The sequence below is a fragment of the Hylobates moloch genome, unplaced genomic scaffold, assembly GCF_009828535.3.
Source record: "Hylobates moloch isolate HMO894 unplaced genomic scaffold, HMol_V3 SCAFFOLD_23, whole genome shotgun sequence".
In the NCBI taxonomy this organism is placed as follows: Eukaryota; Metazoa; Chordata; class Mammalia; order Primates; family Hylobatidae; genus Hylobates; species Hylobates moloch.
In genome coordinates this window covers 27,258,731-27,285,499 of record NW_026652298.1, presented here as the reverse complement: position 1 = coordinate 27,285,499, position 26,769 = coordinate 27,258,731, and the positions used below count along the sequence as shown (strand labels likewise).

The 26,769-nt window shown below is 47.4% G+C and overlaps 1 protein-coding gene across 7 annotated transcripts in view; it reads right to left on the bottom strand.

Annotated features, from left to right (window-relative positions):
• Nucleotides 1-6,556: 6,556 nt before the first annotated feature.
• Nucleotides 6,557-26,769, bottom strand: part of MARF1 (meiosis regulator and mRNA stability factor 1) — a 54,709-nt gene continuing 34,496 nt past the window's right edge. For 5 of the 7 annotated variants that reach the window (XM_032145230.2, XM_032145231.2, XM_032145229.2 and 2 more), the window contains exons 17-27: nucleotides 24,924-25,144; nucleotides 23,971-24,113; nucleotides 23,366-23,499; nucleotides 21,914-22,116; nucleotides 20,673-20,900; nucleotides 16,547-16,777; nucleotides 14,420-14,632; nucleotides 13,067-13,127; nucleotides 12,854-12,979; nucleotides 11,276-11,446; nucleotides 6,557-9,395 (exon numbers count right to left, since the gene is read on the bottom strand). In XM_032145230.2, the coding sequence (XP_032001121.1) occupies nucleotides 9,151-9,395; nucleotides 11,276-11,446; nucleotides 12,854-12,979; nucleotides 13,067-13,127; nucleotides 14,420-14,632; nucleotides 16,547-16,777; nucleotides 20,673-20,900; nucleotides 21,914-22,116; nucleotides 23,366-23,499; nucleotides 23,971-24,113; nucleotides 24,924-25,144 (1,976 nt within the window). In that variant the 3' untranslated portion in view covers nucleotides 6,557-9,150. The remainder of the gene's footprint in view (nucleotides 9,396-11,275; nucleotides 11,447-12,853; nucleotides 12,980-13,066; nucleotides 13,128-14,419; nucleotides 14,633-16,546; nucleotides 16,778-20,672; nucleotides 20,901-21,913; nucleotides 22,117-23,365; nucleotides 23,500-23,970; nucleotides 24,114-24,923; nucleotides 25,145-26,769) is intronic. The other 2 variants (XM_032145233.2, XM_032145234.2) reach the window with 1 other exon arrangement.

The window sequence follows — 26,769 nt, the reverse complement described above, 5'->3', positions numbered from 1 at the left end:
AACCTCGTGGATTCAAGCAATTCGCCTGCCTCGGCCCCTTGAGTAGCTGGGATTACAGGTACATGCCACCATGCCCAGCTATTTGTTGTATCAATACTTTTAGTAGAGATGGGTTTTCACCATGTTTGCCAGGCTAGTCTCGAACTCCTGACCTCAAGCGATCTGCTCTCCTTGACCTCCCAAAGTGCTGAGATTACAGGCATGAACCACTGCGCCCGGCCCCCATTCTGTTTTATTAGAACAATTCAGCTTCCTCAGCCTTAGCGGGCAGCCGCTCCAAGTGCCTTTGTGGGTTGGCAGAAGCCTCCTCTGCTCCTGTCGCCACCCAGCTCTGGGCCTCGCCTCCCTCCTACCCGCTTCAGGCTCACAGGGGAAGGGAGAGGAGGAAGATGGATTTCTCTGCTGATTAGAGATGTGTGGCTCATTGCTTTTCCTCCAACAGGAAAGCAGGTGCGTCAGGTGTGGGTTACAATGAACCATTATCGCTTTTCCCTCTGTCCCATTGAGACCTCGGTAGACACAGAGGTTATAGGAGCATGGCAGGGGCATGTAAGGGAGTCTGGAATTCAGGACAGATTTTCTAGGGGTGGACACGTCTCATGACGAGATGCTGGCAGGAACTGGAGTTGGCCAGATGAAGCTGGGGGTGGCATGGGGACAGGAGGGCCGCCTGGCCAGGAGGGCTCTTCCAGGCTGCAGGTTGACGACATGAACCTCTCAGCATGGGGGCAGTAGCTCTCTGCATTAGGGTCCTTCTGGTTGTAAGTGACCGAAACTGAAGGCAAACAGGCAAAAAATAGAGAAGGGCATTTCCTGGCTCCTGGGCTGGGCTGTTCGATGATTGCGGGTGTCATTGGGCCCAGGGGTTCAAATGATGTCATCTGGACATGGCATCTCCCTGCCTATCTGTCCTGCTTCCCTCACACTGGCTCCGTCCTCCGGGAGTCTCTTTGCAGGGCCCACGACAAACAACTCTGGCTTACTTCCTCCCAGGGCTTACAGAGAAACAATCCAGCAATTCTAATACAAATCCCAGCATGGAGTATCCCAGGCCTGGCTTGAATCACATGCCAGCCCCAGGTCACTTGCTGGGCCACCGGAGTGCAGTTCTCTGTTTAGCCTTGCTGGGGTCCTCAGGCCGACCCTGTGGAATCTCTTATGCCAGTAGAGGACAGAATGGATTCTGGGTGGTTAAAGACAAGTGTCCTCAGCAGGGTGCGGTGGCTCACACCTGTAATCCCAGCACTTTGGGAGGCTGAGGCGGGTGGATCACGAGGTCAAGAGATCGAGACCATCCTGGCTAACACAGTGAAACCCCGTCTCTAATAAAAATACAAAAAAATCAGCTGGGCGTGGTGGCAGGCGCCTGTAGTCCCAGCTACTCAGGAGGCTGAGGCAGGAGAATGCCCTGAACCCGGGAGGCGGAGCTTGCAGGGAGCCGAGATCGTGCTACTGCACTCCAGCCTGGGCGACAAAGCAAGACTCCATCTCAAAACAAAAACAAAAACAAGCAAACAAACAAACAAAAAAAACAGGGTTTCAGAGACAGGCAGGGACTTGTCTAAGGCCACACAGTGAGCTCACCAAAGCCAGGACAGAACTCAGACCCCCCAGTGACCTGCAACCACTTCTCTCTCTGACACCCAGCCTGGTCCCTACCAGCACCTCCACCTGAAAGAAATGGAGCCAGAGCTCAAACCACCAGTTTCCTGTGGGTCCCTCCCATACTCTTGACTTGGTTCACCCAAGAGCTGTTTGCGCAGGTTCCAATGACAAATGTTTACCCAACGTGAGTCACAAGCTAGCAGTGTTTGTCAAAGTGTGACCCTGGGCCAGCCAGCTCTGATCCCAACTGCCCCAGCATCTGGTGTCCATCTCCATGGTGAGCCCAGGAGCCTGCTTAACAACTTTCTCCTGCCTCAGCCTCTGGAGTAGCTGGAATTACAGCCACCCACCACTATTCCCGGCTAATTTTTGTATTTTTAGTAGAGATGGGGTTTCGTCATTTTGGCCAGGCTGACCTTGAACTCCTGACCTCAGGTGATCTGCCCGCCTCAGCCTCCTTAAGTGCTGGGATTACAGGTGTGAGCCACTGCATCCGGCCAAGAGCCTGCATTTTAAACTCGTTCCCCTGGTGCCTCTGATGCCCTCTTCAATTTGAGAACCACTCCCTCAGAGGGTGGCTTCTTGTCATAGCTGTCCACAGACAGCCTGGGGTCCTGCTGCTCTCAGGTAAACAGAAAAGAACCCAGCTCTTACTCATCTGGCTGCCAACCCCTGGTCCATGCCTAGCACCCAGTAGGGCTCATAGCTGGATTGGACTTGGAAGCTGCATAGACCAAGGCTTCCAGCCCACTGTGCCATCAAGTGACTTGGGCAGTGGCTTAACCTCTCCATCTTCACCTCTCCAACATTTGTAAACTGTGGTGTCGGGGCGGAGGGTCGGTTGGACCAAAGGGTCTGTAAGGTCCCTTGCAGCTTTGAAGCTCCATTATTGACCCTCAAAAACGTTTAGCCTGGGACCCCTTTCCTCCCATTCCTGGGGCTAGATCAGACGTCTTAGGCCTTCTAAGTCAATCAGTTACTCATTCATCAAACACTAATGGATCCAGAGGTGGTGACATGTGCCTGTAGTCCCAGCTACTTGGGAGGCTGAGGTGGGAAAATTTCTTGAGCCCAGGAGTTTGAGTCTAGCCTGGGCAATATAGTGAGGGCCCTGTCTCGAAAACAAAATTACTGATTATCTATGAGGTGTAACCTATGACTTGCTTCTAACTAATGGAAGGCAGCAAAGATGATGGGAGGTCACTCCTTGCTTAGGTTACTTTATATAAAGCTTCCTCTTAGCAGGCTGGAGAGAGAGGCTCCTTGTGGCTTCATGAACTAAGCAGCCATTGAGGAAGCCATGTGGGGAGCTTACAGCTGACAGCCAGTGGGGTCCACAGTCCAACATCCTCAAGGAACTGAATTCTGCCAACACCTGCATGAGCTTGGCTATGAGTTCTGCCCTGGTCAAGCCTCCACATGAGAACACAGCCCACCTGCTATCCAGATTGCAGCCTTCTGAGACACTGAAGTTTTGGACCTGGGTAAGTCACGCCTGGACTTCTGATCCACAAAACTGTGAGATAATAATTGCATGTTGTTTGTAGCAATTTGTTACACAACATTAGAAAACTAACACAATCTATTAACACTTTAAGCCAGGCCCTAGGTCCTGGGGATACATGACTGAATAAAAAATCAGACCTCACGAGACCACTTCTGCCCTCATGAACTTTATCGCCTTGTTGAGGGAAACAGTTGAAGAATCACACACATTCATATTCAATGGTAAACTGTGATTTTTTTTTTACCTTCTATGAAAAAAGTCATACTCTTTGATACTCCCAAGGAGTGGAGTTAGGCAAAGCTAGTGCTGAAAAGTGGGGGAATTTGCCTAGTCTAGGGGTAGAAGAGGGGTGAGTCTGGGAAAGTTTCCTGGAAAAAACAATGTTTGAGCTAAGATCTGAGTGACGAAGGGAGAATTACTTAGGTAAAGATTTGGGTAAACAACAACCCTGGCCAGGTGTGGTGGCTCATACCTGTAATCGCAGCATTTTGGGAGGCCGAGGTGGGCGGATCACTTGAGCCCAGGAGTTCGAGACCAGCCTGGACAACGTGGTGAAACCCTGTCTCTACCAAAAAATTCAAAAATTAGCTGGGTGAGGTGGCGCATGCCTATAGTCCCAGCTACTCGGGAGGCTGAGGTGGGAGAATCACTTGAGCCCAGGAGGTGCAAGTTGCAGCAAGCCGAGATCGTACCATTGCACTCCAGCCTGGGTAATGGAGAAAGACCCTGTCTCAAAAAATAATAATAACAATAATAATTCCCACAGCTAGTGTTTACTAAATACTCAGGACCTTCTCTGAGTGTTTCACTTACAGTAGCCCCTTGAGGACATAGAATACTACTCTGAGGTTATTATTCCATTATCTTCTTCCCACTTACAGGTAGGGAAGGAGGCATCACTTAGTTAGTAACTTGCCCCCAGTCTCAGGGTCAGTAAGCAGTCAAGGGAAGAGATTCCCACCCAGGCCTCTGACTTCAGAGCCTATGGGATTTTTTTATTTTTGTTTTTGTTTTTTGAGACGAAGTCTCGCTCTGTCGCCCAGGCTGGAGTGCAGTGGCATAATCTCGGCTCGCTGCAACCTCCGCCTTGTGGGTTTGAGCGATTCTCCTGCTTTAGCCTCCTGAGTAGCTAGGACTACAGGCACCTGCCACCACGCCTGGCTAAGAGCCTGCATCCTTGGCCTCTGCCTGGCCTCCCAGGCCCGGGGACGGCAGGTGTGAGGCTCCATGGGAGAAGGGAGTGGAACACAGTCAAGGAGCTGCACGAAGGCCACTGGGGCAGAAGTCAGGCCAGAGGAGGGGCGGCGGGGGAGATGGGGAGCCCCCAGCAGGGGTCAGGCCTCAGAGCCCACATGCACAACCTCATCAGCCTCCCCACGCACACAGCAAAATAGGGAGTCCCCTTCAGAACAGGGATTTCTTCCCCAAAATGTATTTCCTGGCTGGGTGTGGTGGCTCACGCCTGTAATCCCAGCACTTTGGGAGGCCAAGGCAAGTGAACCACTTGAGGTCAGGAGTTTGAGACTAGCCAGAGCAACGTGGCAAAACCCCATCTCAAAAAAAATTAGCCAGGTGTGGTGGCAGGCGCCTGTAATCCCAGCTGTTTGGAGGCTGAGGCATGAGAATCGCTTGAACCCGGTAGAAGGAGGTTGCAGTGAGCCGAGATCGTGCCACTGCACTCCAGTCTGGGCGACAGAGTGAGCCTCCATCTCAAAAAAAAAAAAAAAAAAAGTATTTCCTGATTCTTGCCACACCTGGTCTTGACGCACCAGACTCTGGCTGCTGAAATACCAAGGGCGGCGACCCTGTAGCCCCAGTGTGGATTTGTCTGCACTTGTGATACCAGAAACTGCAAGGCAGGGGCAGTGGGTGGTAGGAGCGGGGGTTCCCCCGTGCCCAGGCCCTGCACCTGGGAAGGCTTTGGAGGCCATTACATGAGCTGCCTGAGGTGGACGGAAGGGACGGTGCCAAGCAGGCCCAAGATGTTCCCTGCTGGCCCTGGTACTGCTCCCCTGCGGATGCTCCTGGTTGGTTCATCACCTCGTTGTGGAGCGAGGAGCTGAGCAGCCCAGCCGCTGAGCAAGATTCCCCTCCAAGAACGGCCCCTTCCACCCTGCAATGTCTTCTTCCTCTGCACCCTAGGTCCCCCACTTCCAGGTCGTTCCTTCCCGGAATGTGTGTCTTCTTCTCATCTTGTTAAGGAAAGTTCTGGCTCTTGGTGCTCTGACTTGGCACCTTCTAAGCTCTGTAGCCTATGTATCCCCACCCCGCCCCCACCCAAAAAAGGGTTCTCAGCCAGGCGTGGTGGCTCATGCCTGTAATTCCAGCACTTTGGGAGGCCGAGCCCAGAGGATCACTTGAGCTCAAGAGTTCAAAACTAGCCTGGCCAACATGGTGAAACCTCGTCTCTACTACAAATACAAAAATTCGCCAGTGTGTTGGTGCGCACGTGTAATCCCAGCTACTCGGGAGGCTGAGACAGGACAATCACTTGAACCTGGGAGGCGGAGGTTGCAGTGAGCTGAGATTATGCCACTGCACTCCAGCCTGGGTGACAGAGTGAGACAATCTCAAAAAACAAAACAAAAAACCACTCAGGCTTAGCCATTTCTCTGGGGTCATTTCCTTATTAAAGGCTCTCACAAAACTGGTATGAAGTAAAATTTGTTTGCTTTTTTCCTATTAATGTCTTTGTCAGTTTAAGGCCCAGCCAGGGACACTAGGAGAATTGAGGAACAGTGTCGCCGACCCCCCAGCGATGGGGACAGCAGGTAGGTGGAAGCCACTGAGGGCTTCTGCGCCATGACTCACTCTCTGCCCATGGAAGCAGCTAGAAAGTGAAGGTGAATCCCAAAGCGCACCACTCCTTCTGGCAAAGGTAACAGAGGGAACAGATCTTCTTCAATCAGCACAGCCCCATCTGCTACGGACAGGTCTGCTCTCCCCCAGACAGCTGTCTTCTAGGCCCCCACCTCTGAATCACCTTCCCAAGTGGGACACGAACAAAGATAAATGCAAAGCCACCGTTCCAGCCCCAGTCCAGACCTAACAAAACCTCCCGACCTCTCAAAAGGGGCACGATGGCTACTCAACTTTTTCTGCACAAATTTGCCATCGTGAAATATGTTTGGAAAGGTCTTTAGCAGCTTTTAACATTGCTGAACTTGAAAAAAATGTCATCGAGAAGCAATTTACCCAAGGCTCTTCTGGGTTCTTTTAAATTCTTGCCAGAGGGTGCAGGTGGCAGGGGTGACGGGGTAATGGCGGTATCAGGGGATGGGAGGGCTTCACAACTGTATCTGTGGAATAAGTTTTTTCCAAATTGGCTTATTCAAAAAGCATGCTTAGCAGTGACCAAAAACGAGACAGCGGGCACGCTGGATTTCTTTCACAAGAAGAGAGAGCCTAGGAATGAATGGAGTTTTCTAACTGGAAGGTTTTTGTGGTAACTGTATTTTCCCACAAGTAATTATAAGCTGGAACAAAGGCTGGAAAACTTGGAGGATCCTGACCACGAAGGCCCACCATCCAGCCACCTGCTTCGGTGTGTGCTGAGTTTAAAAGGCCTCTAAGATGTAGAAGACGGATTTGCTCTCCACCTCACAGTTCTATTTCCAGAAGGGGCGAGAAGTTGAGGAGACCCAAAATGAATGATGGCAGAACTGGATTGGTTTGTAATTCCTCCCCACAGACAGACAGACAGACAAAACCACTCACTTGGGAAACTCAAAATAGATGCTCGCTTGTAAGGTTTATTGACAACTGTTTGGTCCCAACACACAAAACAGCACTTGAACCACAACAAAAGTGTTCAAACAAAGTAGACAACTAAGAAAAACATCTCTTCCCCCCAAACCCAATCCAAAACAAACAGTGCAAGATGGGAAAGGGGGTTTTGGTGATAACTTTTGTCATTTTTTTTAAACAGATAAATTTAATCTGGTACATCTTTCCACCCAGAAATAAAGAATTACTTTGTCTTAATGCTCAAACATCATTTTACCACATCATTTAATTAAGCCTCCGGATAAGAAAATAGATAGCAATTAGACTGGCCATTGTGGAGTACATTATGAACACAATGTGCTTCCGACGTCTTCTCTCTCATTTTCAGACAGCGATTGTTAAGAGTCACACACACGTCCCAGACCTAAGCAGCAACTCCAGTGAATGGTACTCAGACACACTCACAGGACAGCACAGAACTTGATTCTTCTTTGCCTGTTGCCCAAAGAACCTGTTCTTTGAGTCTGTTCCAGGTGACTTGTAATGATACCTCTTATGGTTTTAAAGTCCACCACTCTTTACATGCTAGCAAAACTGAAGTCCAAGCGTGCAAACTCAGCCTTATGAAATCTTAGAAAAAGGCAACTGATGTTCTCAACACCAACTATTATTACTTTGTTTAAAAGCTCCTTTAAAAAAATTGCACATTTGCATTTCACTTCCTGTAACACTATGTCTGTAGAGGACACGCCTTCAGGAAGATTCGGAGAGTGCCATAATAGAGGGTTTTTTCCATGGTGTTCTGTCTCGACTGGGGCCATGTGTTGAGAACTGGGAATCACTGGCTTCATTTAAAAGATTTGGGGAACAAAAAACCTGACTTGTAAAAATCTCTCTATAACCTTTATTTTGTGGCATTTTATCAAAATGCTGGCTATGAAATCAGAGTCCATTTTCTGGCTTTCTAGAAGTTACCAAATATAAACATTTCCCCAAAAGAAACCATCTAACTAGTGGAAGACCTTACGCCAACAGGTTCTTTCTGCTCTATGAATGAATCCGCCTTTTTTGCCCGACAAATACAATCCATTGTAAATGTCAGGTTTCCTTGAGGGGGGTGAGAGGCCACCCATCAGCGGACACCTCAGGCACCTAGAGAGGAAGGCCGTTCCACACCAGACGCCACAAAAAACCCAGACATGCTTCCAACAGCGAGAAGTAACGAGAGTAAAATCAGACACGATTAAAAGATGCTGAGCTGACATACACACACATAAAGCTTCCCAGCTACCGATACCAGCTTTAAAATGACAATAACAAGGTTAAGTGGATCAACCTTGGCCTTCCAATGTGTAGGTAGAATTCCTCTCTTCCCAGTGGAAATCGTATTGATCCCGCTGCTGCTGAAGCACCTCCCCACTCAGCTCTGATTTGTAATTTATGCACTTGATGCATATTTTAGAAAATCAGACTCTTTGCAATGCTGCCCCTTGACACACAATAATGTGTGTTGTAATCCAAATGCTGACTTTAAATCCATGACGTCGAGACCATCTCCTTTTCCTTAACCTAACCCATATCAAACTGGAACACAGAAGGGAAGCTTAAAACATCCTCAACTTTCTAGAAAGCTCCTAAATGGAACTCCAAAGTAGAAACGTTTAAAAAAATTTCTGATGAAGCCACGTTTGTCAACTACAGACATAGTTTAAATAAAATACAAGGCACACTTACAAGTCACATGGAAGCCAGGAACCTTCACATTCCAACCTGAAAATACACTCCCAACCCCTCGCCTACCCTTCTCCTTCAGTGTGTGAACACACAGGCTAGCGGGACAGGCTTTGCTTCAAAGACATGCCACGCACTGGGTAAATACTGTCGGCAACACCAGTAAGCAAAGGCTGAGAGACTATATTATGCTACACGTAGGATGACACCACCGACGTGGCTCAATGGAAGCAAAACCGCTTCCTGCTAGTTGAGTTCTTAGTGCTTTCTTCTTTTGGAACACCATTGTATTTCATAATAGTTACGAAAAATTTGGTAAAATATATTAAGGATTCTTTAACAAATGCCACAAGTTCTTCAAATAATTGAAAAAAGAAAGAAAAGGGAAGAAGAAAGAAAAGAAAGACTTCAGCTCAAAGCTGTGTTCAATGGAAAAGAAAAACATGATGGAATACAGGTAAGATGAAGTAAATGGCTTTGGGGGGTTTCATGGCACAGAAGAGGATGTATTTTTGAAACCCACTTTTGTGTGCAGAATCAGACAGTGTTTTCCCATCCTAATTCTATATTCAAAATGGGAGTTAAAGCTTGGTTATAGGTGCTAAGGAAAAGTTGGCTGCCAATTTGACTCTATTTTTGGGTTGCTTTTTGGCCGGGCTTTCCGCAGGGTCCTTGCTGAGCAGTGACTCGGAGGTTTCCGAGGAGGGGCAGGGAGGCACGGGGACAGCTGCTGAGATGCAGGACGAGCTGGAGTCAGAGGTCAGAGTTTTGCTCTTTCCTGGTATTGGAATCTCCATTTTTTCTTCTTGGTTTAAAATCATAATTTCTGTAACACAGAAAAGCTAACGGATTCAGATCCAGGATCTATAAGAAGTGTGGGTTTTCTCTTTCTTGCTCCTATTTTCTCAAAAGATAATAACAAAAAGCTTCTAAATGCTACATCTATGCCACAGTTTACATATGAGTTGTGTGGCCAGTGTACTTGGCACGGAAATCAAATATCTATAAACTGCATCCCACCTCTCCTACTGGATTACAAAGTTGGAAAGATCTCTATTTTGAGCTATAAATGAATGAGCAAAGGTTAAAACTTTTTGTTTTTCCATTTTGGATTATCTGCCCATTCATTCTCCCTGCCAGATATTAAGGACCCATAAGCTATCAACGACTTAGAGACTTCCCGAGGTGGGAGGCGGTAGGGGGTGGGGTCGGGGCATCTCGGTGTCAGGGAGCTCCTGGCCCGTTCCATTTAGAGAGGACCTATGCTCCCCATGGGTCTATTACCGGGGATAAGGAAGGACTGCACAGAGTCAAAATTACCCTCAGAACCCAGGAAGTTGAGCACAGCCAGCTTTCCCGCAGTGCTTCTGGACTGCCATTTCTGTGGCTGAGCCACATGTAATTCACCTGCTCTACACACAGGGCCATGCTGCTTAAAACAGATGCATTATTATGCCTTAGACTCCCACTGCACAGGGCACAGGGCTCCTGCTCCCAAAGGCCCATGGAAGGTGAGAGTAGCAGACGGGACAGCAGAGCCAGCTCCCCGCCTAGGCTGACCCTCAAGAGGAGAGCGGCTGACAGAACTGCCCACATTGTTTCAATTATTTTCCTCTCTTGTCCTGTGCATGCAGTTGAACTTGCCCAGACTGAAGGCACAAAGGCCATAACCCCATAAACGAGCTAACATCAATCTGCCACCAACCCTAGCGGGGCACTGCACAGGAGCATGGCGTGCGTCTAGGCTTGCCTGCACAGGCTGGTTCAATCTGCAGGCAGTTATTTCCCCATCTCCTATTTTCCAAGTCAACAGCCTCAGTTCTTTTCCTGGGCAACAGTGCTGAACGCTGCCAAGGACAACCGAGATGGTAAAAGCCAAGCCAGGAGTCCACGGGTTGTTGCTGGTAACCTGGAAAGCAGCACCAGCAGTGGGGAGGAGCTGGCTTCCAACAGATGAAGAACAGGGAGGGATCTGCACGGGGCAGATGGGCCGTCCTCTCCAGAGGCCAGGAGACACCACAGGACAAGAGAGCTTGGGTTCCAATCCCAGCTCTGCCCTTGCTAGTCCAGCAGCCCGGGGCCACTGCCTCTCTAGTGACGGCACCAGCTGTGCCTTAGTCACGCAGCCTGTGGAATAAAGCAGCTGCCCCACACCTGGAGCTGTGGTGAGGGTTAAATGTCTGTCAGCCCTGAGCACAGGGTCAGTGCCAATGCCTGCACTAGGCTAGGACTCAGCGTGCTTGGCTTCCTGTCTGTTAGATCACTGGGCAGAGTCCAGGGGCTCCAGCCACAGACACCTCCCTCCATTCACCTTTATAAAGCCCTTGGGCCCTTTGGACCCCCACTATGGGTGACGTGTACATCTGGTGACAGGTGTGCCTGAGAGCAGCTGAACCTTCACAAAGTCTGGGAGAGCAGAAGCCCAGGAGGCCCCGCCCGCCCCTGTGGACTCGCCCACAGCCCCGAGCCACTAGCCCTCCAGAGCTGCCAAATCACCCTTGCCTCATGCTCGCCAGGCAACCTCAAGCTGTGCATCCAATTCTGCGGGAACCCAGGTGGGGAAAGAAGGTCAAATAATCAGCATAGTGTTTTCCACCTGAAAAGGGGTAGTCCCTTCCCACCTCTATCATTTACTATATCAGTATCTTATCGTGGTTTTGTTTTAAACCCCGAAGAAAACCCCCACGACAACATGGAGTCACCCACCAGAAGGCTCTTCAGGGTGCTCCTCAAACTGAATGAGATCAGCAGATTGGAGGATAACGGGGTCTGGTCTCAGCTGAGGGGACGGCAGGCACGAGGGGACGGGCGCACACAGGAGGTCGACGGGGGAGTCGTCAGTCAGGCGGAGAAGCTCCTGCTCTGTGTGACTGGGCCCTGGGCAAACAAGGAGGGCCGTGACACTACAGGACCTCCACGCCCACCCCCAGCACACACCCCAGGCTCACACCTGAAGTTTTCCTTCTAAGCCTTAAAGATTAAGAGAGTCAAGAAGTATTTAAGGTATTAAAAAAACAAAAACAAAAACCCAAAACCCACTAACAGGAAGATCCTGGTAATGGAATGCCTTAATAAGCTAGTTCTCCTGAAGATCCGTGTTCTTAGGAACACCGGCCCCTCAAAAGACCCAACCAGAGAAAAGGGTCCTGCAGTCAGCTTCCGAAGAGAGGGGACAGCCTGAGACGGGGTGTACAGAGTTATCAGCAAGTGGAAGCTCAGAATCCAAAGCCCTGGGCCCGGTTCCGTGGCTTCCTAGCTGCCGACTCTGGGTGAGCTGTAATATGTGACCGCTTGAGATTTCCGAGCCTCCGCTGCAGAACGGAGGTCAGCACTGCTGAAGGCTGTGGGGCAGCTTTGGCAGATGATTCCCAGGAGGGCGCTTCATAAAACGTCAAATGCAGTGTAACTGAGTTATCCTAAGGGCACAGGGGACGGTAACGTGCTATCTATCTCGCCGCATCTTATGAAGACAAAATTCTCACCTATAATGAATTCAAAAGTCCTTCAGAAAAGTTAGAACTGCTGTAACATTCCAAGAATTGGACTCTATCTACTACAGAGGTGGATCTACCTGAAATCTATGTGACTCGGTGTAATTTTGGGTAATATTAATGCATTAGTGTATCAAATCCTGCCTAGGGCTGTCCTGTGACAAAGATGCCTTGGCCAGCCTTGAGTCAGGCACCCTGAGTCCTCTTCCGGATCAGGTCTTGACCTTGGCCTTCCGTGTCTGTTGCTGAACTTGCTGGCTCCAGTCTTAGCTGGAGTCAGTTTAGTGAGAATCCCCTCACCCTTGAGATCTCATCGCCCTTCATAGCTGATCGAATTCCTTATCCCCAACCACTGACGTCTAGATCCTTGGCTGGCCTGCATGCCTACAGCAAGAATCCTCTTAGTAATTTTCCACCCACTGAGCCCTCACTCTGCTCCTAGGCTATGTATTAGGAGTTGGCTCTCACTCCCCTGTTGCAAGTGTCATGAATATCCATTATAATAAGTGTCAGAATAATTTTCTTCAACATCTGAACTGGAGTAAGATGATCATTATGGGGGTGCCAACATCCTTCAGGGACTTTAACCAGTCAACCATGCAATGCTAACAAATAACGGTCAATTTTTTCCTCTGTTACTAACTAAATACCAAAACTGCTTTGAAAAACGTGTGGCTATTTAACTTCAGCGGATGGGATGACTTGCTGGAGTCCTTTCCCTCGCTCTCCCCAACCCCAAGCCATTTCTCCTAGAATTTCACAAGCTCCTATGTCTCTGCTTTTCCTCTCTTACCACTGCCGTCGGCTCCAAGCTTGAGTTCCGAGGCTGTGTGCGGTTCGGGCACCTCCAGGATGCGCTTGCCCTCCGGGGGCTGGTTTTCATGATTGGCGGGGGAGAGACCGAGTGAACTCAAACGACCTACAGGACAAACAGCACCCGTCAGAGAGAAATGTCAGTGAGAGAACCGTGATTTTTTAAGGGGGGAGGGGATGGGTGCTTACTTACTTTTCATGTCATTTTTTAACACTACAATTCTCTTATGACCATGTCCTTTTATCCAGACCACCTGCACACAAGACATACTACTGGTTAAGCAGCGGAAAAGGAGAGGACAGAAGTCCTAACATTCAGGAAGAGTGTGACCTACGCTGCCTGCCTTAGGCTAGAATTTAGGTGCTGAGTTACTGCCAAGAAGCATGTTTCTCTACTCTCTCCTTAGCTTTTAAAGCAACAGAAGAAGCTGACAGAAACATGCCCCTATAAAAAGCAGAGTAGTTCAAAAATCATGAGACACAGTTTCAGAAATATTCTTTATAATTCTTAAAAAGACTGTCTTCCAAACACCAGCTTTGGCATATAAATTAAGGTAGTTCTCACATGAGAGCTCTTTGCCATTTTTTTGCAGAAACTAACCACCACCTAAAAGAATTAAGAGCAACCTCTCAGACCCTTTAAACTAAGTTCATTATCAGCATCTTAAAGTCCTCTCCCTGATGGTGCCGCTCTCCATCTCAGCCAAGCAGAGTGGTAGTAGTGGAGCTGGGCTCCCAGGCCCCCTACATGTGCACGCCGTCGCCAGGTCACTGATCTCAGCTCCCAGGAGAGCTTTGCCTGGGTCCTTCCTACTTCCTCTATTCTACTATTTTCACTCTGGCTCAATCCCTCCATCTAACACTGACTCAGACCTCTGCAGTGGCCAGGATCCTATCCCAGTTCCCTCCTCCATGCCTGCTTCTCTCGGCTCTACCATGGACAGCACCACTGGGGTGCTTTTCAAATGCAAACCTGGGCTCCAGCTCTCTCCAACACAGTCCTCCCTCCTTACCTGGAGGAGCCACGCTCTCCCCTAACCCAGCTCTCAGCTCCCTGTTAGCTTCTCGATACTCCATGCCACTTGTCACAACCCTGCATCTGCTCATGCCATCATCCCCTTTGCCCAGAATGCTCTCTCCCCTCCTTGTCACGTGCTTACCTCAGGCACATCCTTGAAGGTTTTGCACCAGGCTCCCCAGGCTTGGCAAGTGGACCCTGACATGGCCCTCCTCAATGCGCCCACTGCCCTGACCGCCCTGACTAATTGCCTGCTTGGGGGTCCTGACTCTCCCATTAACCAACACCTTTCTGAGGTTACAGCCTGAAACTTACTCACCTGGCATATAGGGATTTAATAAAGGTTTACAGAAAGAATCAAGGAGAAATGCTAAAATCATTTACTTTAGGCCAACAGTATGTTTTGAAAGGATCAATTCAAAATGCCTGCCGTTCCATTATTCTGGCAGCATTTTATTTTTCTGTTCGGGACAGTTAGCCTGCGGCTGTTCAGAAGATGCTCTCCCGGAAGCTGAGAAAAATGCCCACCTGTGGAATTGCTCCCAAGAGCTCCTCCACGCTGCTGTGGCCGTAGGTCTTGGGCTGCAGAGTTTCTCCGACATACTTGGTATAGGCCATGGAAAACTCATGAAGGAAAATCTGCTGGTAGTGGTAAGTATGAAGTAAAGACCGCACGTTCTTCGCGAACAAATACAGACTTGTGAGCTTCACACATTCTTCCATCTTATCATTAGCGAAAACCTAGTTAAAACGAAAAAGCAGCATTAGAAATGTCAGTGACTGGCCCTGCCCCCTGGAAAGTGAGGGCCTCCCACTGAGGGAAAAGGCCCAGAGTTGAAGATGAAGACAAGAAGAAGAAGGCAATGAAGATGAGAAGATGAAGGAGACAAAGATGATGAAGAAGAAGGAGACGACGAAGACGAAGAAGACAACAACAAAGAAGATGAAGACAAAGACAATGAAGACAAAAAAGACGAAGATGAAGAAGACGACAAAGATGAAGACAAAGAACAAGAAGACGAAGACAAGAAGATGAAGACGACAATAAATATGAAGACGACGAAATTAGACAAAGATGAAGAAGATGAAGATGACAAAAAAGACGAAGAAGAAGAAAGGAGGAAGAGGAAGGAGAAAGGAAGGAAAGGAGGGAGAGAGAGAGAGGAAAGAAGGAAGGGGAGAAAGAAAAGGAAGAGGGATTTATTCAAGGATTTCCTCCAAGAGAAGGCTATAGCCTCCAGCAAACTTCAGTTCTATTTGCAAGTTGAAGGCTGCAGCGGTCTGAAGAGACAGTGTGTGAGTAGGGAAGAAATCGGGGGAGGCAAACCGTGTTGGCAAATCACTGTACACACAGTGGACACTGAGGCCATTAAACTGCAACTCCCAAACCAGTTTTCCAAGAAACACTGTGATAGAGGATCACACTAGCATTCTTTAAAAACACATCAAAAGCAACAAGAAACAAACACAAAACGCTTGTATATGCAGGGTAAGGAAGCAGATTTCTTTACCACAAACCTTTTCAGAGTGTTTAACATGCTCTGGAATCGCCAAGAGAAAGGATATTCCCAATCTTAGCTGGACAGGGAAAGTCCTTTGTCCTGAAACATGCATTAACACCTGTCCAGAACTGGTGTTCTTAGGATAGATATTAACAGAGTTTAGAAAATGTTGGATGTATATCCTTTCATTATTTAATGATCTGTCCCACAGTTAGATGATAATGGCATATCATTCTTCTTTTAAATTGCTGGAGCTCATTTGTTAGTATCTTATTTAGGATCATTTTAAGGGACTATCTTATGTTTTTGGTATTAAATTTATTTTGGCTTCGTAAAAGTAAGTGGTAAGCTTTCCTTTTTTCTTTTGCAGCAGCCTAGAACAGTATTTTTTTTTCTTGGGGATGGGTTCTTGCTATGTTGCCCATGCTGGCCTCAAACTCCTGGGCTCAAGTGATTCTCTAGCCTCAGCCTCCTTAGTAGCTGGGATTATAGACGTGTACCACCTTGCCCAGCCCCAGAATGGTTTTTTAAAAGGTAGATTTATCTGTTCTTTTAGGGTTGGTTAAAATTCAATTGTTACCTCACTTGGTCCTGATGCCTTTTTCCCTGGTATATTTCAGTGATCTTTTATAGTTTCTTGTATGGTAATTGGTCTAATTTTTAACATCTTGAGTGACTTGTGGTAAGTTATTTTTTCCAGGATTTCATTTATTTACTCTAGGTTTTTATATCTGTTGCCCAAGAATTGCATGCAGTATTCTCTTAAGATTCTCCCAATCCTGGAGCGTCATTCTTGAAAGGCTGCCTGGGGGACTGGCTGGCCAACCTTCCTTTCTGCCCTTGCCTTACTCATCTCTCTCTTCAAGCCACCACATAAACCATCTCATTTAGAAAGATAAACAGTAGCAAAATCCATCCTGGAATGGGACAAACACACCCCAGTGCCAGGATGAGGAGACCAGGCTTTCACTGGCTTTTGCCACCCATTTAGGCAGGGCTGCTTCACTGCCCGAGGTCTCGGCGTGTTCATCCATGAAATGGTCTCTCGGGTCCCTTCCAGCTCTACACACTCTAATCTAGACCAGCACGTAATCCGGAAATGCCCAGTCGACAGTTTTCAATGATAGTTCTAAAGAGCCATTAATGTGCCTACCTCAACCAAGTATGGCAGGCTCTTCAGCAGTTCAGTCAAGGTCATGAATCCATATTCACAGGGGTTAAGGGGAGTGTTGTGGGTACTTTCGTAATGTCTCTTGAGCTCCTCAACAGAAAGATGGGTGGTTCCTTCCCAAGACATCAACAATACCAGCAACTGGGCAGTGAGAGATCGCAGAGACTTTCGGTTGATCAGCTGAATCTGTCTGCCAGATTCTACATCGGCAACCTGGGGAAAACAAGAATTCACACTTTTCAGAGCTCAATAGAGACACCCTAGGTTATACCCAACTCAGCTCACTTCATTTTGGTTAATGAGATCAAGAGATGAAAAATCTCTAATTTTTTTCTCTTACACTGAAATAAAGCAAGTGGGTTTGTTTTTAGCTTCTTTGGGACACCAGACCAACACGGAAGCAGAAACTGTTCTCCCCCTGCTGGTCCATAACTGAAAACTCTCATCAAGGTAATACTGGGGGAGGAAATTGCATCATTCTCTTTATTTTTCATTCATTCTTTCCAAACCCCACTATAAAAAGGAGACAGACTGGCCAGCTGATGGCCAGTGGTCCAAGCTTGTGAAGTGTGGGTTGCTGTGCTCGAAGGTGGGTAGGGATGGGGAGGCCAGACTCTAAGCAACACTCGCATGGCTTCTGTGCAGACCTGATTTGCCCATATGCGTCCCCAGGGCGGGCTGCGGAGGTGAGAGAGGGCCTACTCTGACTACAAGGCAAGCTGCATGTTTCTAGTCTGCTATTACTAACCACGAAGCTGGTATTTTCATCTGACTAGTACCTGTCCACTCCTCAATTATTTCAGATTCTCAAGGAGATAAAGGGTTTAAGCGGTTAAATGCACTGAGAGGGAAACCTTACAAAAAAGACAGATTGTCACTTGGGGACCAAACACCATGTGAAGAACCACGCATCTGGTGACTGAGCCAGCAGGCTTTGGGTGGGGGGGTGCGGTGAGGCTGTGGCCTGAGCCTTTCCTGGCACCAAAACAGGCAGAGCTTTGGTATACGTGCGGCTCTGGCACTGCTCTCACAGACCAATGCTCATCCTGACAGCTTGTTTGCCCCCTTTATCTGGTTTTCCTGCCAGGGCCAAAGGTCTCGGCAGGGCTAAGTCATCACAAGTTGGCACTCTTTGGACCGTGGATTCTGAGAGGCAGAGAGAGGTGGGTGGCACCTGAGGAGCCATCCCAAGACCAGGGCATCTTTATCTGGTTCTGACACGTGCCCAGAGCCAAGGCAGGAGGGAGGCTGGCAGGCTCGCACCCCACTTATCATGGTTATGGGACTGTATAGATTTCCTCCTCAGAAGCGGGTTTAATCAACCAACCAATACGAGTCCAGGGGATCCCAGTCATCTTAGCTACCCAGACCCCCATCATCACTACAGCTGCTTAGGAAAGAAACCAAATCAGAGCCTGCTCCTCTGGTGCGACTTGGATCCATCCCTTGATTCTCAATACTGGCTATGCATTAGAATCACCTGGGGAGCTTTTAAAAACACCAATGCTCAGAGTGTGCTTTGACTAATTCTACAAGAATCTGAGAGGTAGGGTTGGAGAAGCTCCCAGGAGACCCAGTGGGCAGCCAGGGAGGCACCACGGAGCCTCTCTCAGCTCTCCCCATTCTTGCTGCTCACACTCCAGCTGTCCACCCATCACACTCACCCAGCAAAGCCTTAGGTCAAGGCGTGAGGTCTTCCTATCCACCTGAGTCCACCCCTTTCATCATCCCGGGCAACTGAACACCCAGGGACCTGTCCCACACCACAGCCTTATAGCCTTTCAATGCCTTGCGTCTGTCATCTCCAACGACATCCTCTTGTGTTCAGTTTCACTGCAGACACCCGTCTCCAGGGTCACAGTGCAAACCTGTCATTACCCCATCCAATATAAATCATTCAAACCTCCTGAGCATCCCACTTGTAAAAGCAAGTCTGGAGTTGCTGTTGGGGTGGGAGTGCAGAAAGAGACTCTACCTGCTCAACTCCTCCCCTTCTCAAACCTCAGCAGCATCACTGCCTCCTATCTGCTCCCAATTCGCCAGCCCCCTCCCTTACTTCACTCTCCTCTTTTGTCATGCTGGCACTGACATTCTTGTCAATATTTAAATTCGCTCATCCCATGCCTTTTCCTGACGCCCACAGGTAAACTCCCACCTTGAATCCAACCACCTGCTTTCCCTGAGCCGATAACTGCACAGCCACACCCCAACTGCTGCTCTCCCAGAGTCTACGGTGCCAACCTGCAGTGAGCTCTCGATACCCCTGCACCCCACGTGACATCCAGATCAAGCCACTCTCCACTCACCATGACAACTGTGGACCTTCTCCCCGCTCCTAAGTCCTGAGCCCTGCCTCTCCTCTCTCTCTCTAAGCAGAGCTCAGTCCCTCTCTCTAGTGGAAAACCACTCTTGGAAGAGGACTCCCTTCTATTCCTGATGACAAACATCAGACCTGCCCATGCCTGCCCCCAGCCTATTGTCCTGTATACTTCCTCGTTCCTCTGTGTGCCAGTTTCCCAGTCTCCCATACCTCAAGGCCCTCCTGTCTTAGTCCTTCTCGCCCTTTTATGTTCATCTTCTCTCTCTAGACGGATCCGCATCAATGGCTTTCAGACATGCTCAAGTTTTTCCAGGTAGGAAAACCAACAGCCCAAATCCTCCCTTGTTCCCTCAGCCCCACAGCCTCTAGCTGCTGCCCCAGCCCTCCGTCTTCACAAGCAGACAAACCAGGATGCTGTCCAGATGACCTGGGCCATTTTCTCACCTCTCCTCACTCCTCACCACACTCCAAGGTGGCTTCTGTCTACACAACCGACACTGCCACTGACCTGGCCAGCAGCACCGACTCTCCCCACTGAGCTAAGCCTGGAAGTCAGGCAGTCCCTCTCTGACCTGCCCTCCTGCGATGCTGCTGGCCATTCCGCTGCCTTGGCTCAGGGATGTTCGGCTGTCCTGGCGTGCTTCCTGCTCTCTCACCTCCTCCTCTAACCAACCAGTACCTAAGGAGAGCTCTGAGCTGTCCTACCTCTGCCAAGGTAAGAACTTCTTCTTAGCTGCAGTCCAATACATTAAAAAACACAGTGGGGGCTGGGTGCAGTGGCTCATGCCTGTAACTGTAATCCCAGCACTCTGGGAGGCTGAGGTGGGCGGATTACCTGAGGCAAGGAGTTCGAGATCAGCCTGGCCAACACGGTGAAACCCTGTTGGCTAAAAATACAAAAACTAGCTGGGCGTAGTGGCGGGCGCCTGTAATCCCAGCTACTCGGGAGGCTGAGGAAGAAGAATCGCTTGAACCTGGGAGGCAGAGGTTGCAGTGAGCCAAGATCGCACCACTGCACTCTAGCCTGGGCCACAGAGCAAGACTCCATCTCCAAAAGAACCCCACAGTGGGGAGGAAAGGGAGACTGAACCCATTCTGGCTGTTTATGGAATTAAATGACACAGAAATGTGTGCAGCTAGTAATGGGCCTGTAACTGAGGGTGCCGTCCTTCCTGCTTCTCTTTCCATTCCTTCCTTCTGGCAGTGACTTCTCCTGGTCCTGTGGGGGAGGAGGCTGAAAACTGGCAGCTGCTCTGCCTACGACAGGAAGGGTCAGTGCAGTCCAGGACAGGAAACAGGACGAGCTGCCCTCCCTACTACAGCTCTGCCAGCGACAAAGGCCACTCTGCACCCGCGCTTGCTCCTAAGCCTACTCCTAAGTGGGTGAGAATGTGGAGGGAGAGGACACTGTGTGATTACGGGCTCCCAAAAACGTCACAGGCAAAACACACTGGAAGGAGTCGAGCTCAGGCCGGCAGCGCTGAGGCAGCTGCACCTGATGACCGAACCCTAGGGTGAAGAGTGACCTCATCAGTTCACAAAGGCGTAGCTTTGGCAAGGCCATTCAGAAACACATAAGAGGAAGACCAAAACTCTCAACTTCCAAACCAAGGCTTCTATTACCTAATAAGCAATAATGACACAAAATGAGTCGTAAGGCTATGACAGTTAAGTAGTTCAAGGTGTAAATAAAGAAACGCTACAGCATACGCAAATGTCCTAATCCGAATTAGGTCACTGTGAGTTTTACCCCATGAGGGAAAAAAAAAAAATACAAAAACCATTTACCTTCACGACATGGCAGAGTTTCTGAGTTAAAGCCGAAATGGAACTGACATCATAGTCTTGGAGACGAAATGTATAACCAAAAGTTTTAGCATATTCTGTAAGGAGATCTGTCATCATAAGGCAGTTGTCTTTCTGGGACCGAAGGAGTTTAACAAACTGGGCAGCTAGAGCTTTGAACCGCTCCACCTCTGTCAGAGTAAGGATCTTTTCTTCTCCACATTCCAATACCTTCGAAAACACACAGGGGGAGGAAAGGGAGAATAAACAAATCACAGTCGTTTACAGAATAGCAAAAAAAGTATGCAACTAGTAATGATAAAACAAGTCAGCGTTACTGAATGGGTATAAAGTTTCAGTTCTGTAAGATGAAAAAGTTCAGAAGACTGTTTGCATAACAATGTGAATGTGCTGACCACTACTGGACTGGGGATATAAAGACATTTATGAAGGTAAGTTCTGTGTTATGTGTATTGTGCCACAATAAAACAATTTTTAAAAAGCACTTCAGTAGTAAAAAAAAAAAAAAAAAAAATTAATAAAATTGACAACGGAAATTTGGTTTAACTTAGCAACAGCGTAACAGCTTAGCACTGATGTTACCTCATGTACTTAGCCCTACCTTCAACACGAAGGATTTGAAAAGTGTAAAAGTAATGAACAAATATTCAGTGTAAGAAATCAGCCAGGTGTGGTGGCTCATGCCTGTAATCCCAGCACTTTGGGAGGCTGAGACGAGCAGATCAACTGAGGTCAGGAGCTCAAGACCAGCCTGGCCAACATGGTGAAACCCCATCTCTACTAAAAATACAAAAATTAGCTGGGTGTGGTGGCGGGCACCTGTAATCCCCAGCTACTTGGGAGGCTGAGGCAAGTGAATTGCTTGAACCCGGAGGCGGAGGTTGCAGTGAGCCAAGATCGTGCCACTGCACTCCAGCCTGGGTGACAAGAGAGAAATTCCGTCTCAAAAAGAAAAAAAAAAAAAAGAAATCAACCTACTTAATCTTTTTTTTCAATAATTACCCCAAAACAAGTTTGAATAATCCTTCATTGAAGGAAAAAGCCATATTTATCTAAAAATACTAATGAGTCAATAATATGACTTCTCTGATTGGAATAGCTCAGATTTTCATCCTCTTTCGTAACCTCCCTACTTCCCAGAAAAATAGGTCTTGAATGTGAAAAAATATTTCCTATATGTTGTTCAGAAAAATACTTTATAAAATTAGAATTTCTTCACTCACTTGTAAAGTATCAGGTATGGCTTCAAAAAGTTCAAGTAGTTTGGTAAACCCATAGTATGCCAGTTTGCACTGCCGGCCAAAGTGGTGATGGTAAGAGGGGATAAATTTATTAAAGGGCATCCGGAAATGGGGTTGGTGACGCAGCAAATCAACGACATCCTTGGAGAACTGTTTTGTTCTTTCTATTTCATCCTGAGTGCGTTCTTTTAAAAAAAACAAAAAACATAAAATCACAGTTTTTTTCTACCCATTTGTGTTCAACATCCACACTAGAGTAAATCCTTTTGGGAATTCATAAGCGATATCATCCTTGCCTTCCAAACACACACAACCTAAAACAAACACATATACTCTTCCCTCCTTGCAAGTGGTTCTCAAACATGTTCCAGGGCAGAATAACAGGAAGTTATGATACTATTATTATGAAACGCATATATATTCATCTTATAAGCTAGAAACAATGTCATCTTACAAGCTAGAAACAATTTTCTAGCCCCTGCCCCATATCTATTAACATGACACACACCCAAGTCCCTGTACTTAAGCAAGTACTCTAGAAATTATTCCTATGAAATCACACTTCTGAATATCCCCACTTTTTTTGTTTATTCATCTGATCTTCAGTTAAGACTTGCTAGCAGAAAAGAGAATCAGGCTTCAAAAGTTGAACAAAAATAAAGAGGAGGAAAAGCCTAAGCAGAGATTGCTTCTGTTAATTTTAAAGTGAGAACTGGCCCTGGAATTCTATGATTTCATGGACATCAATGTTCTGCAGGAGCACAGTTTAATAACCAGATAACAGAAGGAGGATACGACCATACAGTCACCCCTTGGTGTTCTCAAGGGATCAGTTCCAGGACCCTGCTTGGATACCAAAATCCGCACCTACTTAAGTCTTGCGGTCTGCCCCGCGGAAACTGCAGACACGAAAAGTTGGCCCTCGGTATCCATGGGTTTCGCATCCCTCAAATACTATACTTTCTACCTGTAACTGGACCTGTACAGTTCTGACCACAACTATTAAAATTTGAAAGGCAAAACAAAAAAAACATTCATTTGAGTTGTCTTCCCTTCTCAAGTGTGCACAGTAAATAAAGTAGCTCAGAGTTCAACAGAAGAGCAAAGCCAACAGGCACGGTGACAGATTCTCAACTGGATGACTAAAGCTCATATAGCCACAGCCAGGCTGCAGAAGGCATTTGAGCAAAGTGCTGATGATGCCCCTTTTTCCCCTTAGAGTCAATTCTAAAAAGCCAGCCTGCTTTTGTTCTTGAGAACAGCTTCACCTACTTTGAAGAACACAGAATCCAAACAGCAGCAGTTTTCACACTGTGCTTTCTGTGGAATCTTCAGGAAGCACGGGCAGGGAGGGAAAACCACATCTTCCATGCCACGCTATGTTAAAATAACAGGAGGTAAACAGTATCCTTCCAGCAAATGTAAGTCACATACCTCTTTTGGGGATACAAATCACCATTTCATTATCTTGTTGGGATAAGCAGATGGTTGTATCTGGAATCTCTGATACGATGTCAATCAACTCACAAACACCATATTCAGTGACATCCCAGTCCTTTGAGAAACACCTAGGTTTTAACAATGGAAGTGGATATGGAATGAGTAGTATCATCGGTAAAAGATCTACAAGTTTTCCGGCTGGGTGCCATGGCTCACACCTGTAATGCCAGCACTTTGGGAGGCTGAGGCGGGCGGATCACGAGGTCAGGAGATCGCGACCATCCTGGCTAACATGGTGAAACCCCATCTCTACTAAAAAATAGAAAAAATAAGCCGGGTGTGGTGGCAGGCGCCTGTAGTCCCAGCTACTCGGGAGGCTGAGGCAAGAGAACGGCATAAACCCGGGAGGCGGAGCTTGCAGTGAGCCAAGATCATGCCACTGGGCAACAGAGGGAGACTCCGTCTCAAAAAAAAAAAAAAAAAAAAAAATACAAGTTTTCCAAAAGAATGCTTAATAGAAATACTAGATAACTATTTAGAGTTTGGCAGAAGATAAAATGTCTTAAAATATTTGCTTTCATTTCTGTTCATCAACTCACCAGTGATAAGCCTGTGAGAATTCTTGCACAATGACCTGTTTGCTGGCCTGGGATTTGAGAAGTTTTAGTAAATCCTGAGTAAAGCGCTTCACCTGGGCCCTGTGGGTAAGGGTCAGCAGACGTTTGGAGCCCATTCCAAGAATCTGCAAAGCAAATGGTTTATTTATACACATAAGACCTCAGCAGACAGCGACTTCCTTGCTGCTGGCTCACCCTCTAAATGACTCCCTTTATGTAGAATGTGTGCAATTTTAAACACACGTGAATCAACAAAATGTAGCTGGTCAAAAGGAACAAACGTCCAACCTTCTGAAACTTTTATTGTTTTTGGCCTGGCGCACCTTCTCCCAAACAGTCGTTGAGTATAGAAATGAAAAGTGTAATCTTTTGAAAAGAAAAGTCGTGAGTACAGAAATGAAAACTGTATTGGTTGTCCAGACAAATTGGTCTGCAAGTTTTTCAAGCCGTTTTTAGTGAGTGGGAAGCTGTTATAACACTGTGAGTTAACTAGTAAAAGTCTTCATAAGATCCAGTGCTACACTCTAGCCCAGTAACTAGTCTCCAACTAGTTACATTTAGAAGAAAGGTTAAGCCCTTGACTCTTACACAGGCACCAACATACAAGTATGTGGCTATTCACGGGAGCTTCCTTGTAATCATGAACAGTTCCGGAGAAAGCTGTGCTGGGATGAAGAAGGTCTATAGAGCTTAGAGAGAAAATACTCCTCAGTCCTCCAAGGAGTTCCTCTAAAACTGGAAACTAGCGGCTTTCTGAGAAATTGAGAAGCCGCCTTTGTATGTTATTTCTTCCCTCTGAAGAAAGCTTTTACTGGATGTTCTGCCCAGAACTGACTTCTCAGGAATTAAACTATTACTGTTTCTTTGATGGAGGCAGCCAAAGCCATGGAGGAACATTCCTGCCTGTAAACAAGTAATCCCATGACAAGCCTTACCTGCAATACATGAGGCACTGCTTCTAATAACTCAATCAGCTTGGAGTATCCGTAGTCTGACACTCGGCACTGCTTTGCAAAATGATGGTGATAGGATGGGATGAAATGACTGATGGGTATGACACAAGATGGCTGGCTTTTCAGCAAGTCAATCACTTCTCTACTGAACTGGATCAGCTGGGGGTTACCTACAGGACTCTTCGAACGCAGAAGCCAAGGGTCTAGAAGAAAAAGAACATGTGTAAGACAGAAAGCACAGATTTCACCAGCTGAAAGGAGGGAAAATGGCCCTGCAGTCCCTGACTTGAGTTAGATCATGGGGAAGCAGACAAAACCAAATACAGTAGCTGCTTTACATCTCAGTTTCTATATTCAGGTCTCAGGGTCCAATAACTAGCTAACTAACTTATTCACGGGCTGTCAAATGCTGTCCCACTAATCCTCAAAGTTAAGTGGCCAAGGTAAAGCAGAGTCTACTATAGTGTTATTTATAGTAGAAGTCAAAGTACACAAGAAGCTCCCAGTTTAGAAACTAATTATATTTCCAAGATCCATCTGAAACTTGGTCATGTGCAACATACTTTCCCACAAAGTTATAAATGGTCATCAGGTAGGTGGCCCAGAAGAGCAAAATTAATCCATAGTGGAGCTGAAAATGTTACCCAGAAAACCACAGAAAGTGATAATGTTGTAAAATTAGCATGACATAAAAGGGTGTAAGAAACAGGTTTTTGCACCATCTTGACTGCTTATACCTATTAAAAAGGTATAAGTAATCAGATGGAAATCTACAGAAAGGTGGAGAGGCTTGCTGGGCGCGGCGGCTCATGCCTGTAATCCCAGCACTTTGGGAGGCCGAGGAGGGCGGATCACGAGGTCAGGAGATCGAGACCATCCTGGCTAACAAGGTGAAACCCCGTCTCTACTAAAAATACAAAAATAAACACAAAAAACTGAGCCGGGCATGGTGGCAGGCGCCTGTAGTCGCAGCTACTCAGGAGGCTGAGGAAGGAGAATGGCGTGAACCCAGGAGGTAGAACTTGCAGTGAGCCGAGATTGCACCACTGCATTCCAGCCTGGGCCACAGAGCGAGATTCCATCTCAATAAATAAATAAATAAAATAAAATAAAATAAAAAGTGGAGGCTTGTGGGCTCATGGCTTAGCAGAAAGGAGGAGTGGCATAATATATGGCCCCTGAGAAGTCTAAGACCGAGGAAAACAAAGGAGGTGTCCCGTAAGAAACCACAGTACAGACATTCCTAAGAGCAGGCTGACTCAGAGAGAATTCCTTGGTTATCCTCACCTTCTTTCCTGTAGGGTAAGGGAGGTGGGAGAAGCAAAAGAAGTGTTGGGGACAAAGGGAAGGAAGGATGTGTGTATACATAGGAAGGCAACAATGTAAAGTGTCGTTCACGGGCAGCAGCCTTGGACATCTGCAACTCAGGACATGCCCGTAACTCAGACACTCACCCAAGTCTAGGTCCAGATACCTTGGTCTTTTACATTTAAATTTATTTTCACATTTATCAAAGTCCAAAACGTGGACCAAAATGATTTTCAAAGGTAAATCTGCATTAAGTGATATTTCCTTCAAATACCTGAAATTTTTTTTTTTTAAAGACAGAGTTTCAGCCAGGCACGGTGGCTCATGCCTGTAATCCCAGCACTTTGGGAGGCCAAGGAGGGCGGATCATGAAGTCAGGAGATCGAGACCATCCTGGCTAACACGGTGAAACCCTGTCTCTACTAAAAATACAAGAAAATTAGCCGGGCGTGGTGGCGGGTGCCTGTAGTCCCAGCTACTCGGGAGGCTGAGGCAGGAGAATGGCATGAACCAAGGAGGC